The following is an 18,791-nucleotide window of genomic DNA, read 5'->3' as shown; positions in this document are numbered from 1 at the left end:
CAACATTCATACATTAATACATCTCAAGGCCAGAAGGGACCATCTAGACTGACCTCCTGTATACCATAGGCCAGAGAGTTTCACCCAGTGATTGCTGCATCGAGCCCGACAACTTGTGGTTGATCTAAAAACTCTCTCTTAGGGTATGTCTATACTTACCCGCTGGTTCAGCGGCAAGCAATCGATCTGGGATCGATTTATTGCGTCTTGTCTAGACGCGATCAATCGATCCCAGAAGTGCTCGCCGTCGACGCCGGTAATCCTGCTCCGCGAGAGGAGTAGGCGAAGTCGACGGGGAAGCCTGCCTGCCGCGTGTGGACCCGCGGTAAGTACCTTTAAGTTCCAACTAAGATACTTCGACTTCAGCTACGTTATTCACGTAGCTGAAGTTGCGTATCTTAGTTCGAACTGGGGGCTTAGTGTGGACCAGCCCTTAGAAAGATGTCATCTTGATTTAAAGATTTCAAGTGATGGAGAATCCACCATATCCATTAGGAAGCTGTTCCAATGGTTAACTACCCTCCTATTATAATGATTTCCCATTTGAATTTGTCTAGTTTCAACTTCCAGCCACTGCATCTTGCCAGGGCTCGTTCCGCTAGGCTAAAGAGCCGTCTACTACCAGAAATGTTCTCCCCATGTAAGTACTTACAGTCTATGACCAATGACTATCAACATCATGTCTGAAACCAAACAAATCATAATAGCGCAAACCCAGGGGAAAAATATTCATATCTCTATCCATATATATATATATTTACATATTTGTCTCAAACAGGCAGTTGTAATCCATACACAGGGGCTGTAAAATAAAAGTGTGTTAGTACAATGTTTCAACCAAAAAAGGAAGAAGTTTAGTGTAAAAACTTTAGTCCGGCCGAACCAGCCATCCTATCATGAGTCAGAGTGTCAGTAGCTGAAGAGAAAAGGTCATTATAAGATTAGAGAGAACTCATGCTTAGAACATGCATCTCATCCACATGAAGAGGGCTGGCAAGCAAGGGTGGATTAGAGGGGTGTTTATACACATGCCAGTCAGGTTCCCATTTACATTGTAGCGCCTATGGATACTTCAGAAACTTGCTCATGCTTGTGCATTTTGGACTCCTTATTGGAAACCCCCCTTATAACAACTCTATGGGGGCAGTTTAAGGAAATTCCTCAAGGGAGTCATTTAAATAAAGTATCGAGCCTGTTAGACTTGCTCTGTATAATCAATTTACAAACACAATCTGCCCAGGGAGGAAATTCATTCCAACGCAGAGGGAAGGACAAGCCCTTTGGGGAGATTCTGTAGGGGCAGTGGGGTAGTGCTGCAGGATGGGAAGGGGTTCTGTGCTAGCTCTGGAGATAAACCACGATCGAGACCTTTGTGTCCATATAGATTCAATAGCTCAAAGGACACATAAGGGGACAGCAGCCTTTATTTCAGCCCAGAGGCTAGAGTACTAGCCGTGCAAATCGGGGTTGCACACGTTACGCTGGGTAATTTCCAAGACCCATGTGCTTAATTCCCCATAAAAAAGGGGTGGATTTCACCCAGATATGTAAAACATACGGGTCTAAAAGCAGTCTCAGCTACTCTGCCGATCACTGGAGCGAGGCAGGCTCATCCCAGGTCTGCATTTGCCCCCCAGGTGTCTGCTCCAGGAAGTGGAACTGGAAGTAAGCCCAGAAATGCTTTAACTGCGAGGACGAATTAATAGCTGCAGACGGGGTGTGATGCGATGCTTGTTCTCTTTCTCAGGGCTTGTCCTATTTCCAGCTGATCGCTCTCTCCTGAGTTGAATGTGAGAAGAGCTTGGGTAGCTCTGGGTGAGCCCAGCAGTTTGCAAGGCACCTAATACACTGTGACCAGCAAGGCTCTTCCCAGCATTTCATCCTGCCACTGCACAACACGACAGGTTAAGAGTAAACTACTTCACAGTATGGGCATCTAGGGCACCCCGATAAGCCCCACTCCACTACTTCTTCCAGCGTCCAGATCTGTAACTTTGGGAAGGAGAAAAAACAATGTGTGGCTCTGCTAAGAATGGCAAAAAAGCATTCACATCTAAAGTGAATCAGCTGCCTTTCTTACTCCAGGCACCAGCATCTCAGAACAAGCCATTGCTGTAGCCACACTGGCTTACCACTTCCACAGTGGCCCACACCTAATGTTTCATAATGCATCTGGCCAACTCAACAGGGCTGTACATGTGAGAAGGGGACATTTTTGACTGTCCCAAGATGATGATCATTTGCACCATTATGAAGCATAAAGGTTCGGTCTTAGCTTTTATATGCAGCTAGTGTAGTGCAGATCATTTCTAGTTAGGTCGTTCTTGAATTCTTTTGTGATTCTTCCTAAATCATTAGTGTCAGTAATATCCTGCTGCAGTGAATCCCACAAACTGCAAAAATGCTTTCTTGTATCTATGAAATAGGCTGCCTTTTTTTTTTTTTAAATCAAATACTTCCTTGATCTCACGCTGGAGCTACGTGGTCAGGATTTTCAGAAAAGGCCAGTGACTTTGGGACATTGTAAATAATCCCTACCTCTTATATAGCATTTTTCATCAGTAGATTTCTAAGCGCTCTAAAAAGGGAGGTAACTATCATTTCCCCCTTTTTATTGGGACGGGGAAACTGAGGCACATGGAGGTGACATGACTTACCCAAGGTCATATAGCTGGCCACTGGAAGAGTAGGAACAGAACACAGATCTCCTGAGTCCCAGTCCAGTGCACTATCTTAAATGGCTAAAATGGGTCTGATTTTCAGAAAGTGCTGAATACCTGCCCTCTGAAGAGCAAGGCCCTTTGAAACAGCTCTAATTGGGCACCTGAAAATTGAGACACCCAGTATCAGCAGTCAAAATACTTGGCCATCTGGCACTAATGCGAGATCCAGCATCTTTATTTCTCAAGACACACAATTATAGTCTGGTTATCTCTTTCATTTTTTGCAAAATGTGATCAAAGGAGCAGCTCACTTCCTTACCCCTGCGCCACCAGGTAAATGGGACTAAATTGTGACAAAGGCTGCCACAATTTGAAACACAGAGCAGCCACATCTACACAATCAAAGGCATCAGAAGTGGTAAATACACTAGGGTTGAGAGAAAGAGAATAGGAAGAAGGCTTCATAACGCACACAAGAGAAGCAAACGAAAAACAAAACAAGAACAAAAGGACATGCAAAACGAGACAGCCAGGTCTTCATTCCTCATGGATGTCGCCCAATCAGTTTTCAGAGCAGGATGAGGGGCTTGGGGCACTGGGGGAAAGGAAGGGACTGCTTCCATGCATGTGGTAAGGTTATTGGTGTTAGTTTTGTTTCCTAGTAAAACCCCAGCCCAAATGCTTTCCTGGCAATGTTCCAAAACAATAAGGTGATTTAGAGTTAATGGGTAAAAAGCCAATTGCTTTGTGAGTTTCCAAACAATTTGTTTGCCTTACTCAGGGAAGCAGAAAAGCAGGGGTTTCCCCCTCTCTTTATAGTGTGCATGGAGTGTTAAGTGAGGTTGCAACAATCACAATATTAAATTATTTATTTTCTGGCTGCCATGAGCTTTAATTAGAAGTAATTTTATCTCCTTAACTGCAAGGATCAATCGTTTGCTTCCTGATTTCCTGGAGACCACCAGTTGCTGTAATTGTTAAATGACTTCTGATCCGGATTAATTCCCTTTCCTGACTGGGACAGATAATATGTAGGAAGGATACAGTACTTTGGCAGGTGATGACCAGCAAAATATAGCTTCAATGGCATTACTTCCAATATAAAAAATTTAAAGCTTGGGCACTGATTATGTAGTGTGTGTGTGTGTGTGTGTGTGTGTGTGTGTGTGTATCAATATACATAAAGAGGTTTCTAAAAACAGTTTCCATTCTTGCCACATTTATGCTTTTCTCATGATAAGAGAAAGTTTTGTTTTATGTTTATAAATTAGCTTTTGGGGGGTTTTCATCGGCTTTTTTATTTTCTGCCTTTTCATAGGCTAAAAAAAATGAGTGCCATCTAAAGAAAATCATTATCAGAATTGTATTTGCAAAGAAAAGGTCAACAAAATGTTGTAACAGCCATATGAAATATGCTGCTGTACACTAGCTGAGGATCAGGCCCATATTTTCATACAAGTGTTAAGTGAAACTCAGAGGACAAAATCCCGTCCCCACTGAAAGCAATCCGAGTTTTGCCACTGACTTCAATAGGGCTAGGATTTCACACCCAAAGTGTGGTTCCAAAGGTTACTGTGTTCCCAGAGAAGCTGATTCTGTTGTGTTCTCACACTGAATGAATCAAAAGATTAAGCCATAGGTTTTCTGCATAGAAAGCTATCTTTCTAGCTCAGCGCAGATGGTTGGCTTTTAGTTCTTCACATGCAGATAACAGGTGGTGAGCAATCTCTCCAAAAAGTTTACAAAAGAAATTTTGAGCAATGGAATTTAGAGGTCCCTAATTGCTGGGGAGGGGGGGGGGGTTAATTCCCCCGAGATCTAGTCAACCAATCAGAACAAAGTTTTTTACCTTCTGTTCACCAGCGTGGACGACATCATCAGCACCATGCAAGCCACATGACAAAGTCACATGATACGCACGCACATGATTGGTTGAAAGGAAAGTGGAGGAGGTCACATGGAAAATACAAAAAATTAAAAAACTGATGTAAACAATGGGCAAGGGAAAAAATCAACAACAGAATTACAGACTAAATAAAATATAAACAAAATTAAAATTAGCCAGTATATATAAGAAACATTGGGGAGACAGTAAAATTGCCTGGAAATATAAGAATATTAAACCCGAGAAAGCACTGAGTTATGACACCAGTAAGTGTTAGGCACAGCTGCATCACTGCTTATTAATACCAAGTCAGGGAGCGAATAAACATTATTGAAGTGAAGGACCGTTGTCCCCGAACTTGGCCAGCAGAAGGAATCCACAAGACTGTTGAAAAGAAAAAGGGAAGACATGTTATTCAGTAACAACCCAGGCACAAGAGGAGACAGAGAAACAGTCATCGCCAATGGTCTAGCAAGGATGGACCTTAGCATCTCGTATCAATTGAGCCTCGATTTCTGTAGGAAGAAAAATCTTTCTTAATAATAAGAGAAAAAAATCCATTCATTTATTACTGAGGCTGAAGTTGCTAATCACTAAAATGCAACCACGACTTGCTAAGTCCAGCAATCAGCTCTGAAAGTACATAAGCTGTATCTAACTAAACCAGCCTGAAGACTCAGAAATAGATCAAACAAATCATATCGAAAAAATCCCAGTGATAATGTGACATGGGGGTAGTTCATGAGTGAGGCGAGGGCAGAAGTGATTGGCACTGACACTTAATGACCGGTATGGCACAAGGAAGACATGGACATTGCTAAATAGAGAAGGGAACGTGAACAGATTGTGAAGGGAGGGAATGCAGGACAGGAGGACTGGAGGCCACTGCACCTATTCTTGGTTTTCCTCTGCCCAAATCACTGTCCCCTTTAAACGTTACTGTCTGCATTAAAATGTTTACCTGTCTCTGATTATACTTTAGGTGGTGATTCCCAATCACATGAAAGCTACTCTACACTCTGCACTGTAGCCTTAGTATAACTGAGAATCAAGCCATTAGTTTTCTTGATGCTATTACCTGGCAAGATAGGACATGTTACCACTTGGGCAAGAAGCAATGGTTAGAAAACATAGAAAAAGATTATAAAAATTCTATGTAATTATGCCATGCTCACAATTACAGAAATCCAAGTGGGCAGACTACAAATACACTCCTCTTCCTGCCTTCTGAAAGCAGAGGTTTTGCTTACAAATTATAGGTATTCATTATGACAAATTCACCGGTCTTGCATTTCAGGAAGGTCACTGCTGGTTCTTCTGGAAGGGAGTTCTATGGCTGTAGGACAGCTGCTGAGGAGGGTCTGTTTCCGAATTCCCTATCGTCTCACCTTATTATTCTTTTGCACTACAATTATTGTGGATGGTTTTGGTCATGGACAGGAGAAGCAGCTTCAGAGATCAGACCACAACCTGCCTAGTGAGAACTTTATTCGAGGATAAAATTTTAAAAAGTGCCTGGAAGTCTTAGGAGGCTAAGTTTTATTGAAAGCCAAGGGGATTTAGGATCCCACATCACTTAGGCGTTTCGGAAAATTTTACCCCAAGACTAGAACCTTGACCTTTATCATGTACTTGGTGGGCAGCCAATCAAGTGATCAGAGCACTGGATGGTTGCTCCAGCCACGGCTGTGTGTTCTGCACCAGATGGAATTGTTCTGGAGTCTGATCTTTCATTTCCAGGTAGCGTATGTAGTGAGAATCTGGAAGTCATGGATACATGGGTCGCTATGGCCATGTCTGCATCACACAGGATGGAGCAAAGCAGACTGACCACCCAAAGGAGAAAGTATTTTCAGTCATGGGGTGGTCAGCCCTCATTATCTCATGTGTGTGTGTGTTATTATGGCACATTCCTGGGTCTTGCATTGCAGCCTGAAGGTGGCAAGCTTAGCAATCATTCTCAGTTCTTCTAGAAGGGAATTCCACAGTTGTAGGGAAGTTCCATATTCCCACTGATCTCACCCCATTATTCCTATGGATTGCAGGTGATTGTGATGAAATGCTATTGGGCAGATTTTCAATACGCCCAAAGGAATTCAAGTCCAAGTCTCATTGTAAGTCATAGAATCTCAGGGTCGGAAGGGACCTCAGGAGGTCATCTAGTCCAACTCCCTGCTCAAAGCAGGACCAATCCCCAGACAGATTTTTGCCCCAGATCCCTAAATGGCCCCCTCAAGGATTGAACTCACAACCCTGGGTTTAGCAGGCCAAGTCAGTGGAGACATGCTCCTAAATCCCTTAGGTGATTTTGAAAATCTCCTCCCATATGCTACATATCCTGAAAAAAACAAACTCCAAAACATTTGGCCTCATCCGAAGTCCATTGTAGTCAACAGCAAAGGGACTTCCGGGGGCTTTGGATAAGGCCCCCTGTTCATTTTCTGTTCTGCCTTTAGGACTAGAGGTGTTAAGTAGCTATTCTCATAATTGGTTGGCCTTTAATTTCACCCAGTCTCTGTTTGAAAAAACATTAGGGCAATACTTGAGCTGCTGTACCAGATTTAACAGTAATAAAATGATGCCAAGCCTTTGCAATGGCTGGCTGTCGCCAAGGTGGGCTTTTTTTTTGGTCTTTGAATACAGCGCATTACCATGCTGTACAACAGCTTAGCATGGAAGTGAACACCTCTGCTATTTACATAAATGTACTGAAGAAACTAATGACAACGAGGCAGTAAGAGGCAGGATTCTGCAAATATCTAAAAAGCTGAACTCCCATTCACGGTAAAAAACAGAGGATTATCTATATATTTTTAATTTTGGGGGATGAAAAATGTTTGACACAAACTAACATTTTGTATCTTTCATGTGAAACAAGCCATGTTCCTATTAAGCAACACTAAAAGATTTTGCATTTCTGACAGGAAATTCTATCTCCTAACTGCATCTGAGTCCAGAAATTAGGGAAAGGGCTGCAATCAACCCTTGCTTCCTGCAAGAAAAAAAAGAAAAAAAAAACTGCATTAGTAGCACTACTTATCGCCCAACCAAAAAAAGAAAAACCAGGGAAACGGTGTGAGCGGAATAAAAAATACTCTTCTGCAAAATGGAGCAGCTCCCACTTTAAAAGCATTAGGAATTAGAATTCTGCACATTACACACACGAGAAAGATACTGAGAGGAAGAAATTGTTAACTGTGTTCACTGGCAGATAAAAGGTGATTTCATGTTAGATGCAAGACCAAAGACAGGGCTGGTGATACACAGCATGTTTTTTTCTCTTCTCGCAGCTTTGGACTGAACATCCTCCCAACCTCCCGTAAAAAAGACGTGTGTTTCATGCTTTTAGTATATCTGCTTCATGGCTTCCAACCCACTGCAAATAAACATGGCTTCTTCTCAGGCGAACACACACACAGTGTTACTGAAAACCAAAGCAAGCTAGCACACATCTGCCTGAGAATTCAGTGTTTGCAGAGTATATAGCTAAGTTTTGCTCAATCACCTTGTCCATCTCCCAGGATTGTATTGCAAATATTTGCCTGGATTGGTATGGAATGTGAAATGCTACAAAGCTCCCGAAGACACAGGCTGTGCAAATTGCATTGGACAGCCCTGTTCAGTGAAGTGGCCTGTGTGTTGCTTACACTTCTGCCGGACACTGTGCAGTAAATCTGTTTGATTTCTGTCTACAAATCAACTAATGCCATTGTGCTTTTTAGCTCTTTTGGTTATTCTGCTGAGGTTTGTCATTGTAGTATCTAGGCCCATGAGGAAGAGCAGTCTAGTGGACAGGGCACTGAACTAGAATTCAGGAAACCTGGGCTTGATTTCCAGCTCAGCTACACACACATCTTCTGGCAGCTGTTTATTCAAGCTTGTGCCTCAATTCCCCTCTGTGTAAAATGGGGACAGTATTCCCCTCTTGTAGGATCAAATCCATTAATGATTTGGAGGTGCTTGGATACCAGGGTGATGAGGGTCATGCAAGTATCCAGACTGATCCATCGGGAGAATCTCAGCCCTCCTGCTGAGGGAGTGCTCCTACCTCCCTGCGCTTCCTTCACCATTCCAATGCAGGATAGATGGTGAGAAAAATCATTCCATGAGCTGCCTCCCTGCTGGTCTATTTGCAAACAGTCCTTCCCCTGCTGACAGTGTCTCCTGGTCTTTGGGCCTTGTGCTGTTCTGGGTCTAGCCAATGACTTCTGTGCAGGGAAAACCACCAAGGGGAGTGACGGTATGCAGCTTCCTGAATCTTCCTCTTCATTCTCATCTTCATCATCACCACCACCACTTCAGTTTTGACTGGATTCCCCTCCAACCCACTCCAAAAAATGCTTGACGGAAAATGATCCTTTGGGGAGTGAGTGGAAGTGTTCATTAAATGTCAGTTTACACTGTTTGATTTTTAAAAACTAAAAATCCCTGTAAAAACAACAAGGAGTCTGATGGCACCTTAAAGACTAACAGATTTATTCGGGCATAAGCTTTCATGGGTAAAAACCTCACTTCTTCAGATGCATCTTATGCCCAAATAAATCTGTTAGTCTTTAAGGTGCCACCAGACTCCTTGTTGTTTTTGTAGATACAGACTAACACGGCTATCCCCCGATACTTAAAAATACCTGTGTTTCTAGTAAACCCTGAGTTTGCAATTTCAAACAAATCCTTGGGATGGGGGAGTGGAGGCGGGGGGGGGGGGGGGAGAGGGAGAACATGCTGGGGCCTTATCACCCGCATGCTCACACATCCATTAATACCAGATTGTTGCTTAAGCTTTAAAAGACACCAAAATAACAAGACGTGTTTTGATTGCTGATGATGGAAGATCTACACTGTAACAACCAACACTCAGGACCAAGGGGGAGCAATTCCCGTCTACTCACTCATCTGCTCTGTGCTTTCGGATCTGGTAGGAGGCAGGGTTGCTATGGAAACACGAAGGATAGGACAGGACATGTAAAGGTGAAGCATAGCATGAAAATAAAAATGGGGGGGGTGAGAAGAAGAGGGAGATAAGGAGAAATGAAGTCTAATGAGGAGGAGACAGGCAGGGCTGCACACGATCCATGCCCCACATTTATAAATATTAGATTTGCATCATGCTAGGATTCCCCACCCCCACCCCCACTGCACCATCTGAATTCCACAGACAAACAAGGGGCTCTTCCCTGTTTTCAGAAGCGGTGACTGCAGCTGTGTGGTTCTCAGAGATGGCAGGGGCTCCCGCAGACCTTTGCAACGGCTTTGTTTCCAGGGATGCTTGTATCCCCAGAGTTCTGAGCCTGAACCAAATCTCAAAGGAGCCAGACAAAGCTGCTGCCGTTTCACATGGTTTCTACCCAAAACAATAATCCTTTGGGATTCTCGGATACCCAGCCCATGTTCACCCTAAACTCGGCTCTGGCTAAACCAACGTCGGAATTGCCAATGCAGGATGCTGTCTCTGACACTGGCTAATATCTGCTGCTTCCGAGGAAGGTGCAAAAAGACCCCGCAGTGGACAATTAGGAGATAGCCTGCTCCTCCGAGATGGTTCTTCCTCACCTCCACTTGCCCCAAAGAAAAGACTTTCTATCCCTTCTATATTTGTTGTCCCATCCAGTGGGACTGGGTGTTCTCTGCCTGGTCCCTTATGGACTCCCGCCGAGCTCCTGGTCTCAACAATACCTGTGCTAGTGAGTTCAGGAGCATCACAATGACCTCAGGCTGACTTTCAGGGCTTGAAACACCACTTTAGCACAGAGCTGGCTGTGACAGTGGCAAAGCAGCGGCAGGTAAACCTCCAGCTTTACCTCCCTACTGTACCTAAGTATTGCCACCCATATGGCAAGCAGCAGTGGGCCACAAGGCAGAGCTACGTGGACCAGCTCAGCTCTAACGGACCATGGCCTGCCTTCTGCTGTTTGTGTTCCAGGCGCCTTTACACTCCTCTGTGCTGCGTGTTCATACCCTTCCCCTTTCTTTCTTCCAAACAATGGCCACAACCTGAGGCAGAATCGGAAGAGGTGAGGTCCCACGGGCAGAGTTCACTTTCACGCTCCAGGAAAAAAAAAAAAAAGAACGGCCTTAGAGGAAGCAAAGTATCACACAGGTGGCATCTTTGAGGAGTGACAGATTCAAAGCCCCTTACAAATGTTATGAGCAGCGCTCATCACTCCACACCAGAGAGGAAAGGCAGACCGCACGAGCGCAAATGCCAGCATCACTCCTGCATGGATTGGTAGGAACAGTGGACCCAGAGCAAAACAAGTCTCCGTTTCCAAATGCCAAAGGGGCCACAGCACGACCCACAGTTGGGAGGGATTTTTTTTTTTTTATAACACCAAGTAACATCCTTATTTTTTAAAAAAATAGAAGAGCTGATAGTCTTCCCCATGGGGCACCAGAACTAGTGCTGCAGGCTGGTGTGTAGGCAGCTAAGCCGGAGTTTAATTCCTCCTCCTTTCTCATGCTGGCATCAGTCTTGCTGACCTGAGCCATGCATGAGATGGGAGAGACCCCTGTGTGATTCACAGCCTGAATCTGATGATGCAGATTTAAGAGGATCAAACTGGATAGAAAGAAATTATTTCCTTCCGCAGCCCAAGGAGGCAACTTAGCAGTAGACTTAGCGAGAGACAAGCCATTATCTGTTGATCATTTCAGTATTTCCCTTTTTTGGCTCAGAAGCTAACCTTTCTCGCTATCTATTTTGCCAAAATGAGCTCAGGAAACTACCCTTTGACCACACCAGCAGCCTACCCCCACAAAATGGGAATGGAATGTAAAATGCTAGGGGCGAAAGGTCCCACTGAAGTCCATGGCAAAACTCCCAAGGACTTCACTCTACATCTTTCTATTGACTTCTCTTCCTCCATCTGGCTGGAAGGTTTAGTACCCATTTGCCTTCCTGTCTACCGCTTAGGAATTCAGTTTGTGCTATCCGCAGTCTCTTTACTGAGAGGGTTTAGTCTTCGCCCATGTAAAAGAAACGATGTTAGGCAGATTGCACCACAGCTGGTGGTGAGACACATGCAGAGCACAGCAGAGAAAGCCAAGGCTCCGGTCATACTCACTGTCTGCGAAATGGGCGGGCGGGGCAACAGTAGTTGCTAAAGAAAGAGAAAGGAATGTGAAAGGGGGAAGAAATTCTTGTTAAATGCAGCCAAAGGAAGGAAAACAGGAAAGAGTGAAATGGCAGGATCCCCTTGGGATAAGGACTTTTTGACAAGCCTGTGCATACGGAGAGGAGAATGAAAGACAAAGCTGCCTTCTGTTACAGGGAAACAGACAGGCTCTGTATCTTGCAAGGCCTGTGTTCCTCTAACGTAAACTAATTTCTCCCCAGTGCATCTCCACTGAACACCACTTACCTGACTAAGATGCTCCAGCTGTGCGCCATGAGCCCAAACCAACGGCCATGAATTGCAATGGAGATAATGGCCAATGCATCAGGCCTCATGGAAGTGAGAGCAGAATGTGGCCCCTGTAAACACTGGCAACGGTCAATTCCATTGATACGAGACAAAGCAGGACAGAGACCTGTGTCCCCTTCCACTGGTTTAAGGATGAGGGATGTGACCAAGTGTTATAAGGGAAGCAGAATCCTGAACTCGGGTCTTTGCAGATACAGAGTAGTGAAAACTAGTGTCATCCTTTATTTTGTCTTAAACTGGATTTCTTTGTAATTTTTCAACCTTTGACGGGTCAGGGATCATTGAAATGGTGTTCTTTTAAATTAAGGCATAAACAAATGCATTTTAGTTCCCCTTTGAGCCCCACCTGCACTGCAGCAAGACGCTGAAGGGCCTTGAACTGAAGCAGCACTTGTGAGGCACGTACGCAGCTCAGGTTTGTTTTCAAACAGTTATGAGGGATGCTGCTAAAAATGAGTCCGGGGTGCTCAAGGATGTACAACCAACACACCAAACCAGAGTAGGGTGACCAGATGTTCCGATTTTATAGGGACACTCCCTATTTTTGGGTCTTTTTCTTATATAGGCTTCTATTACTCCTCCCACCCCATCCCGATTTTTCACATTTGCTGTCTGGTCACCCTAAACCAGAGACATCTTCCAGCACCACAATGTGTGTGTGCACTGTTACACTATCAATGATCTGGGGGCCCATGTTCCTCAAGGTTAGGGAGAAACTGCTTTATTCTGGTAATTAGTGAGAAAAACAAACACCCCACACAATCATCACAACAGCAGCCATTACAAAACCGCATCCCTTTGACATTCAAACAGAAATTCTAAGCAAGAAAACAGTTTTGGCTGGTACTAAAATGCAACTCCAGCATTCCTGTCCATAAAGTCTCTTGAAAGAAATAAATCATGCTGCGGTCCCCATGTCTACTCCTCAAATGGTATGCTAAATCCACCCATATCAGACCTTCCATGTTTATTCCTGATGGATTTAGTTCAACCATGAGATTACAGTTCACACAGATTTCTCTGCATGTAAACATAGTAATAGTTATTCTTTTTAATTTCCAAAATGTATAGTAAGTATAATATATAATTAGTCATAGAAAAGCAAAAGCTTTCTGTTTCAGGGGTTTTCCATGACTATCGATTTTCTCTTTCTCGCTCCCCAGCGATGCAGCAAATTAAGAAGTAACATTCAAGCAATTAAATTCCAAAGGTTATCAACTCAATCACTGAGGAAAGATTTAGTGACAAATCTTAACAATACTGGCTCTCCAAACTTTATTCCCCTTACTCTCTCCAAACTGCAATCAGTATCTTCTTAATCAAGCAGATTGTCCGTTTTCCATCTGGCAACATTTTGATAGCAGATCCTTTTTAAAAAAGTGGAAATTGTTTGCTGTGTTTAGATGGTTTTGGGGATCGCGTGGGGAGGGGGAAGCTTGTTGATTAATGGTATCACAGTACAGGTTCTGATCACTGATGCTTTCTGTAACAAAATGAACCTAATTTGGTGGCCAAATACTTTCAATTTTAGGCATTCGGCCTTGGCCAGCTTGGTTCTTACATGCCCTGTTAATACTCTACTATTTTAATGTATTAACGCGAAGTTCACACAGCAGACACCTGTCTGGCTAAGAACATGTCCCATTTACCAGCATGTCCCCCTTTATTCCAAGGCACAAGAATCAGCTTTTCCTGATGTGATGTGTTAATACAGAGTGCATTAGCGCCAAGATGGGAGCTTCCAACCCACTGGGCACAGAGGTGTCAAATAGAATTTTGGATAGCGTCCAATGGCCAAGCTCACATTTGATTCCTTGAAAATTCCATAGCTCACCGGATTGTCCCGTAAGGGATCTGACCAGTGGCTTCAGCTCTATCGCATACAGAGCTGCAGTTCTCACTCCGAGTTCAAGAAGTATACATTAGATTAATGAAAAAAGGCTGGCGTAGTAATAGCTTGGAGGCTTGAACACCTTGGACAGTCCTCAATCTCACTGATGTCCATGAATGGGGGGATCAATCTTTCTGAATAGGTTGGAATTGACTACAGTACACAGCTTTGCTTTGTATGTTTTAGTAATAATGATGCTCTTTGCAACCTGGTCAAGAATGCCCATAGGCTACTGCTGTTTTATGAGATTTCCCACATGGAGCGTGATGGTGTTAGTCGCCAAGGGAGTCAGGGTGGCATCTGCATGTAATAATCTGCACCTGTCCTCTCTGTTCACTGGCTCTTCTTAGGGGGTGTATTCATGTAATATTATGGTGCCTCCTCTCGAAAAAGTTCTTAGAATATCAGTGGTGGTCTAAGATGTCAAAAATGTTGTATTATAGGCGCAAAGCCTCTCCTTGAGATAGCTCTCTGCTCATCAGGGCCACATAGCTACACGGCTCATAAGCTTGCTCTTGGCTGGAAGTTTTTCATACGACCCAGCCGCACCAATCAGCTAAAAGCGGTTTGTTTTCTTCTTTAATTCGTTAAACTCATTCGTTTAAGACATGGTTGAGGACATCAACATTATTGCTACATTGCCCCTCAAACCACAAGCCGTTTAAAAGTCTCACTTCTTAACTAGGGCTGGCTGACTTCACTGCAGCACCATTTGGAGAGGTGTCACCACCAAAATATTTTCATAACCTCAGGACAAAATAGTGACAAACTTAAACATGTTTTTTTGTTATTCTATAAACATGTTTGCTCCTGGAGTTTAAAAATATGCTCCAAGTTTCGCATCAATTACGTTTTCAGTGGCTTTCAAAGAATAAACCAAGATGATGTTGTTGATGATTTGAAGCATTCTGTCTTTGCTTCTGCAAACTTATCTAAATGGCAAAAGGGGCACTTGGGACGAAGACCATTGGCTACTATTCCGGGGGCATCTGCAGAACAGCAGATATTGAAACGGAACTGGGCTTAACCAGAACATTTTCTGTTCCTCTTCCCGCTGAGTAGCAATGTAAGAACTGTCCAGAAACTGGTGATCTTTAACTTGAATTAACTTATTTATCAGGATTGAGAGACAGAATATAATGTATTTGTCAGGAGTAAAACATTCTTCGTTATCTGCTTTAAATTTAAGAAACCTATGCAAACCTGAAAATCTTACGTCAGTATCATCATACAAATCAGTTACACAAGGCTCTACAAAAATAAGTGCTAGGGGGCTTACAGAATTCTTTTTGCAGGACTCACTTTCTGTCTGAAAAACTGCTGCATGATAAGTAGCCATTGCTTCCTGCCTTCCTACTGAGGGCCAGATTCTGATATCTTTACTCATGTGGAAGACCATCTTTACTCCACAAGTGGTTCCACTGATGTCAGGACTATTCTGTCCTAGTCTTTTTAAGTTCTTATGCAGCTCTCCTTCACTGATCAACAGCTTCTGCTGGTGAGAGACACAAGCTTTCGAGCTTACACAGCTCTTCATCGGGTGTTTCTCTCACCAACAGAAGTTGATTCAACAAAAAGATATTCCCTCACCCACCCTGTCTCTCTAATATCCTGGGATCACAATGCTACAACAATGGTCACGTAGGCATTTCTGAAAATTTTACTCACTGTGACTAGCATCTGTCATGGGTCTATTTTTCTCATTTCCTGTCACCAGGGGAAATTGTGTGGAGTTTTCAAAAAATGGTATAATTAAATATTTTAGGTACCCCATGCTATGTGTTTATATTAGCATGGACAAGGCTGATGAAGACTACTCATGGAACAAAGTCCTATGCAGCATGAGTAAAAGCATGAGATTGTACTTTCTGCTACTCCTTCTACAACGCTGAGTCCCCAGCCCAAGACCAGAGGAGGCAGCACTGTGCCATGTTTTCCAAGGAACCTCAGTGCATCACATACATCCCACAGCATTCCCTTGGCTTCCCTTTGCCACAATATTCCCAAATAATTTAGAAGAGCAAAGCTGGTGTGAAACTCCTTCCCAAAACCACCCTGCTGGGAGATTATGAAATCCCAGAGGGTCTTTCCTGGTCTGATCTTCCATCAGTTGCATGAACAAATAAAACCAATTCAAAAGCCCCTGAGGTAATACCATATGGTGTATTCTTATGGAGCCGCCTTCACGCACACATTCACAGAGAACATCAGAGTCTCTTGTAAGCTGGAGGAAACGAAAGGAAAGTTGCAAAGAGAGATTGAAAGATGGAGGAGTATAAGAGGCAGAGACAGGGCTTCAGACAGATAGGGTGGTGCTACTGAGTGGAGTGCCACTGTCAAGGGAGATGTGTCAGGGAGGAGGCTGAGATGGAAGGAGCTGTTCAGAGGCAGGAGAAGCTGGCTGAGGCAAGGCCGTGATTCGTCTTGAAAACCAGCAGGGCAACTCTGAGCCTGATTCAGAGCAAGGTGGGATGGCGGAGAAGGGGATGGGAGCAGGTAGGGAAAGAGAGTGAAAAGGAAACAGTACTGCAATAATGATGCTCCAAACCCTCAGAGCTCTTCTGCTAAGCGAGCTTGTCCAATGTCTGCTCTAACTTCCTCAGCTCCCTAGAGGCACTGGGCCCTTCACAGCCTGATCTGCATTCCTTATCAGGGGCCTGATTCTGCCACCCGATTCAAATGGCATCTGGTGCTTACCCAGAATGGTCGCATGGACACAGTGGAGTGGCCTGTGTGAGTACATGCTGCTCACCATCAAGGTGGCAGAGTTGGACCCTAACGTTAGAGCGTGTTAAATCACTATTCTGGTTAGATTTTGTGCACTTTCAGGTGCTCGATCCCCACAACAGATTCCAGCCATCCTGTCTACATAATCACAGGTCAGATCCCTGTGTCCAGCCTGCCTTACCTACGCTCTATGAAGTTGCACCACAGCGAGTCTCTGTGGTCATCCATCATCATTTCCATGAGTGTTTCTACAACGACCTACAGGAAAACCTGACAGCTGTCCTGACCAAGCCTCTGATATAACTTATCCCCCTCTCTCATCACTCTATGCTTTGCTCCTTCTTTCACGCTATTCCCCCACATGGAACAACCTCCACGCATCATTTTACATCTCCTCCTCACGCCTGGTTTCCCATCACCATCTCCTCTAGTTTCATCTGCTCCAACAATCACACTGCAAGAGGTAGGTGGTGCATTTGTCCAGATTAAGCTGTGAAAACTCCATGAGCAGGAGTACATCTCAGCCTGTATCAGCTGACATGCCAGGGCACCTGCAGCTCTGTCCCATCAAACAGGAGAAGATACATTTTGGTCCAGAAAACCAAATTCTAGATGACGGCTCCGTACTTTAAAACACAGTGAAAAATGCCATATTACAGGTGTGATTTAACTCTGCTGTTGTAAGAGCCATAGAATTGTTACCAGATGATGTGCATGTGGCTTGGCAGGCATATCTGGAGCTATGACTGTGAGCATGGCTTTTTGATATCCTTTTTTGCTGCATAATTCAGTCCTTTCCCCCCCTCTCTTTATGGCATTCATCATTATAGATCTGAGTGCCTGTGTCTTTATCTCCCCAGCATATCACTGCTGTTGTCCAATTCAGAACACGCTGCCAAACCAATTGCTAGATGGCTACAATACTAACTGTGATTAGCTTTATATGAGGTATAAATTACTTCTGCTAAAATTATAGGTTCCAAACAATGTAGGCAGAATACTGCACACATATCCAGGAATCACAATTGGTTAAGACATTTCTTCCCATTGACCTCATCCTATCTGTAATTGGTACAATCTCAAATTCTATCCCACCACCTCTATACATATCTATCTAGCTATCTGTTAGTCAACCCACTGATCAATCTAGTGATCTACCCAAACTTTGATTTTCTATAGAACCACAGTATTTCACCACCAATAGCTCAAGAATCCTATAGGGAAAATCCTGGCCCTATTGAAGTCAACAGCCAATCTCTTAACTTCAGTGAAGCCAGAATTTCACAATCTATATCTACTGATACACTTTTCGGGAGCTGCAATATCTTCTGGCAAGTTTCTGAGAACACAAACGTGGTGGTAACAGCCCAATAAAGGCTGCCACTATCATTTTGGCCACAGGATCAGCTCACCAGAAGGGGGTATGTCGTAATACAGCAAGCAGCTGCTACTGCAATTCTCACCCAGCTGAAGTGGCATCGCCTCACTGCCATGCTGTTAATCTGAAAGGCAGGAATAGCTATGGAATATGTGATGAATACTTTTTGACTAAGCCTGGATTATAAACCTAAGTGTTCTAAATAAACAAACACATCAAATCCATCATTAATTTTCTTCAGTTAATTTTGGATTTTTGCCGGTGGAGAAGGAGATATGTCTGTGCACTAAAGGGAAAGTGGCTGCAATCCATTTAATTGCTGGAGGACTGTAAGTGCTACTAAGAATAGAGCTTGTTAAAAGGAGGGGGGAAATTGTGAACATTTTCTCAAAATTTTCCCCCCTTTACTTCCAAATTTTGAAAAAAATGCAGAATTTTTGAAAATTTCTGAGTGGGCAGAAAAACAAAAAAAATCTTCTTAAATGTTGAAGCTCTTTGCCGTTTGTTTTTCTGAATGTCTAAAGTTCATGAAAACTTGAACATTTTTAATGAGTGCTAACCTAGAAACATGCTGCTACTCCACTCCGCAACTGCTGATCCAGTAGTGCCTGACCTTTACAAAAAATCCTTGCAAGTGACAAATCTTTGATATTGCATGCTGTACAACAGGGAAAAGGCCTCTGAGCTCAGTTCAACAGAGAGCCATATTAAGCAGAGCAGAATGACTACTCTAGGGTCAGCGTTATTAGGAGATGCCTAGTACCGTCTACTTTTTTCTAAGGACAAGGAGAGGGAGAAAAAACTACATTAAATGCTAGAGCTATGG

At 43.6% G+C, this 18,791-nt stretch overlaps 1 protein-coding gene across 16 annotated transcripts in view; it reads right to left on the bottom strand.

The window, feature by feature from the left end:
- NCAM1 (neural cell adhesion molecule 1) overlaps positions 1-18,791 on the bottom strand; it is a 245,299-nt gene that overhangs the window by 37,149 nt on the left and 189,359 nt on the right. For 6 of the 16 annotated variants that reach the window (XM_065570601.1, XM_065570600.1, XM_065570607.1 and 3 more), the window contains exons 15-16: positions 11,610-11,645; positions 9,438-9,479 (exon numbers count right to left, since the gene is read on the bottom strand). The exons of the other annotated variants lie outside the window; for them this stretch is intronic. In XM_065570601.1, the coding sequence (XP_065426673.1) occupies positions 9,438-9,479; positions 11,610-11,645 (78 nt within the window). The remainder of the gene's footprint in view (positions 1-9,437; positions 9,480-11,609; positions 11,646-18,791) is intronic. 16 annotated transcript variants of the gene reach the window in all.

This window comes from Chrysemys picta, chromosome 16 (assembly GCF_011386835.1).
Source record: "Chrysemys picta bellii isolate R12L10 chromosome 16, ASM1138683v2, whole genome shotgun sequence".
NCBI lineage: Eukaryota > Metazoa > Chordata > Testudines > Emydidae > Chrysemys > Chrysemys picta.
Note: the sequence above shows the minus strand (reverse complement) of the source record. Positions and strands in the feature narration are given on the sequence as shown.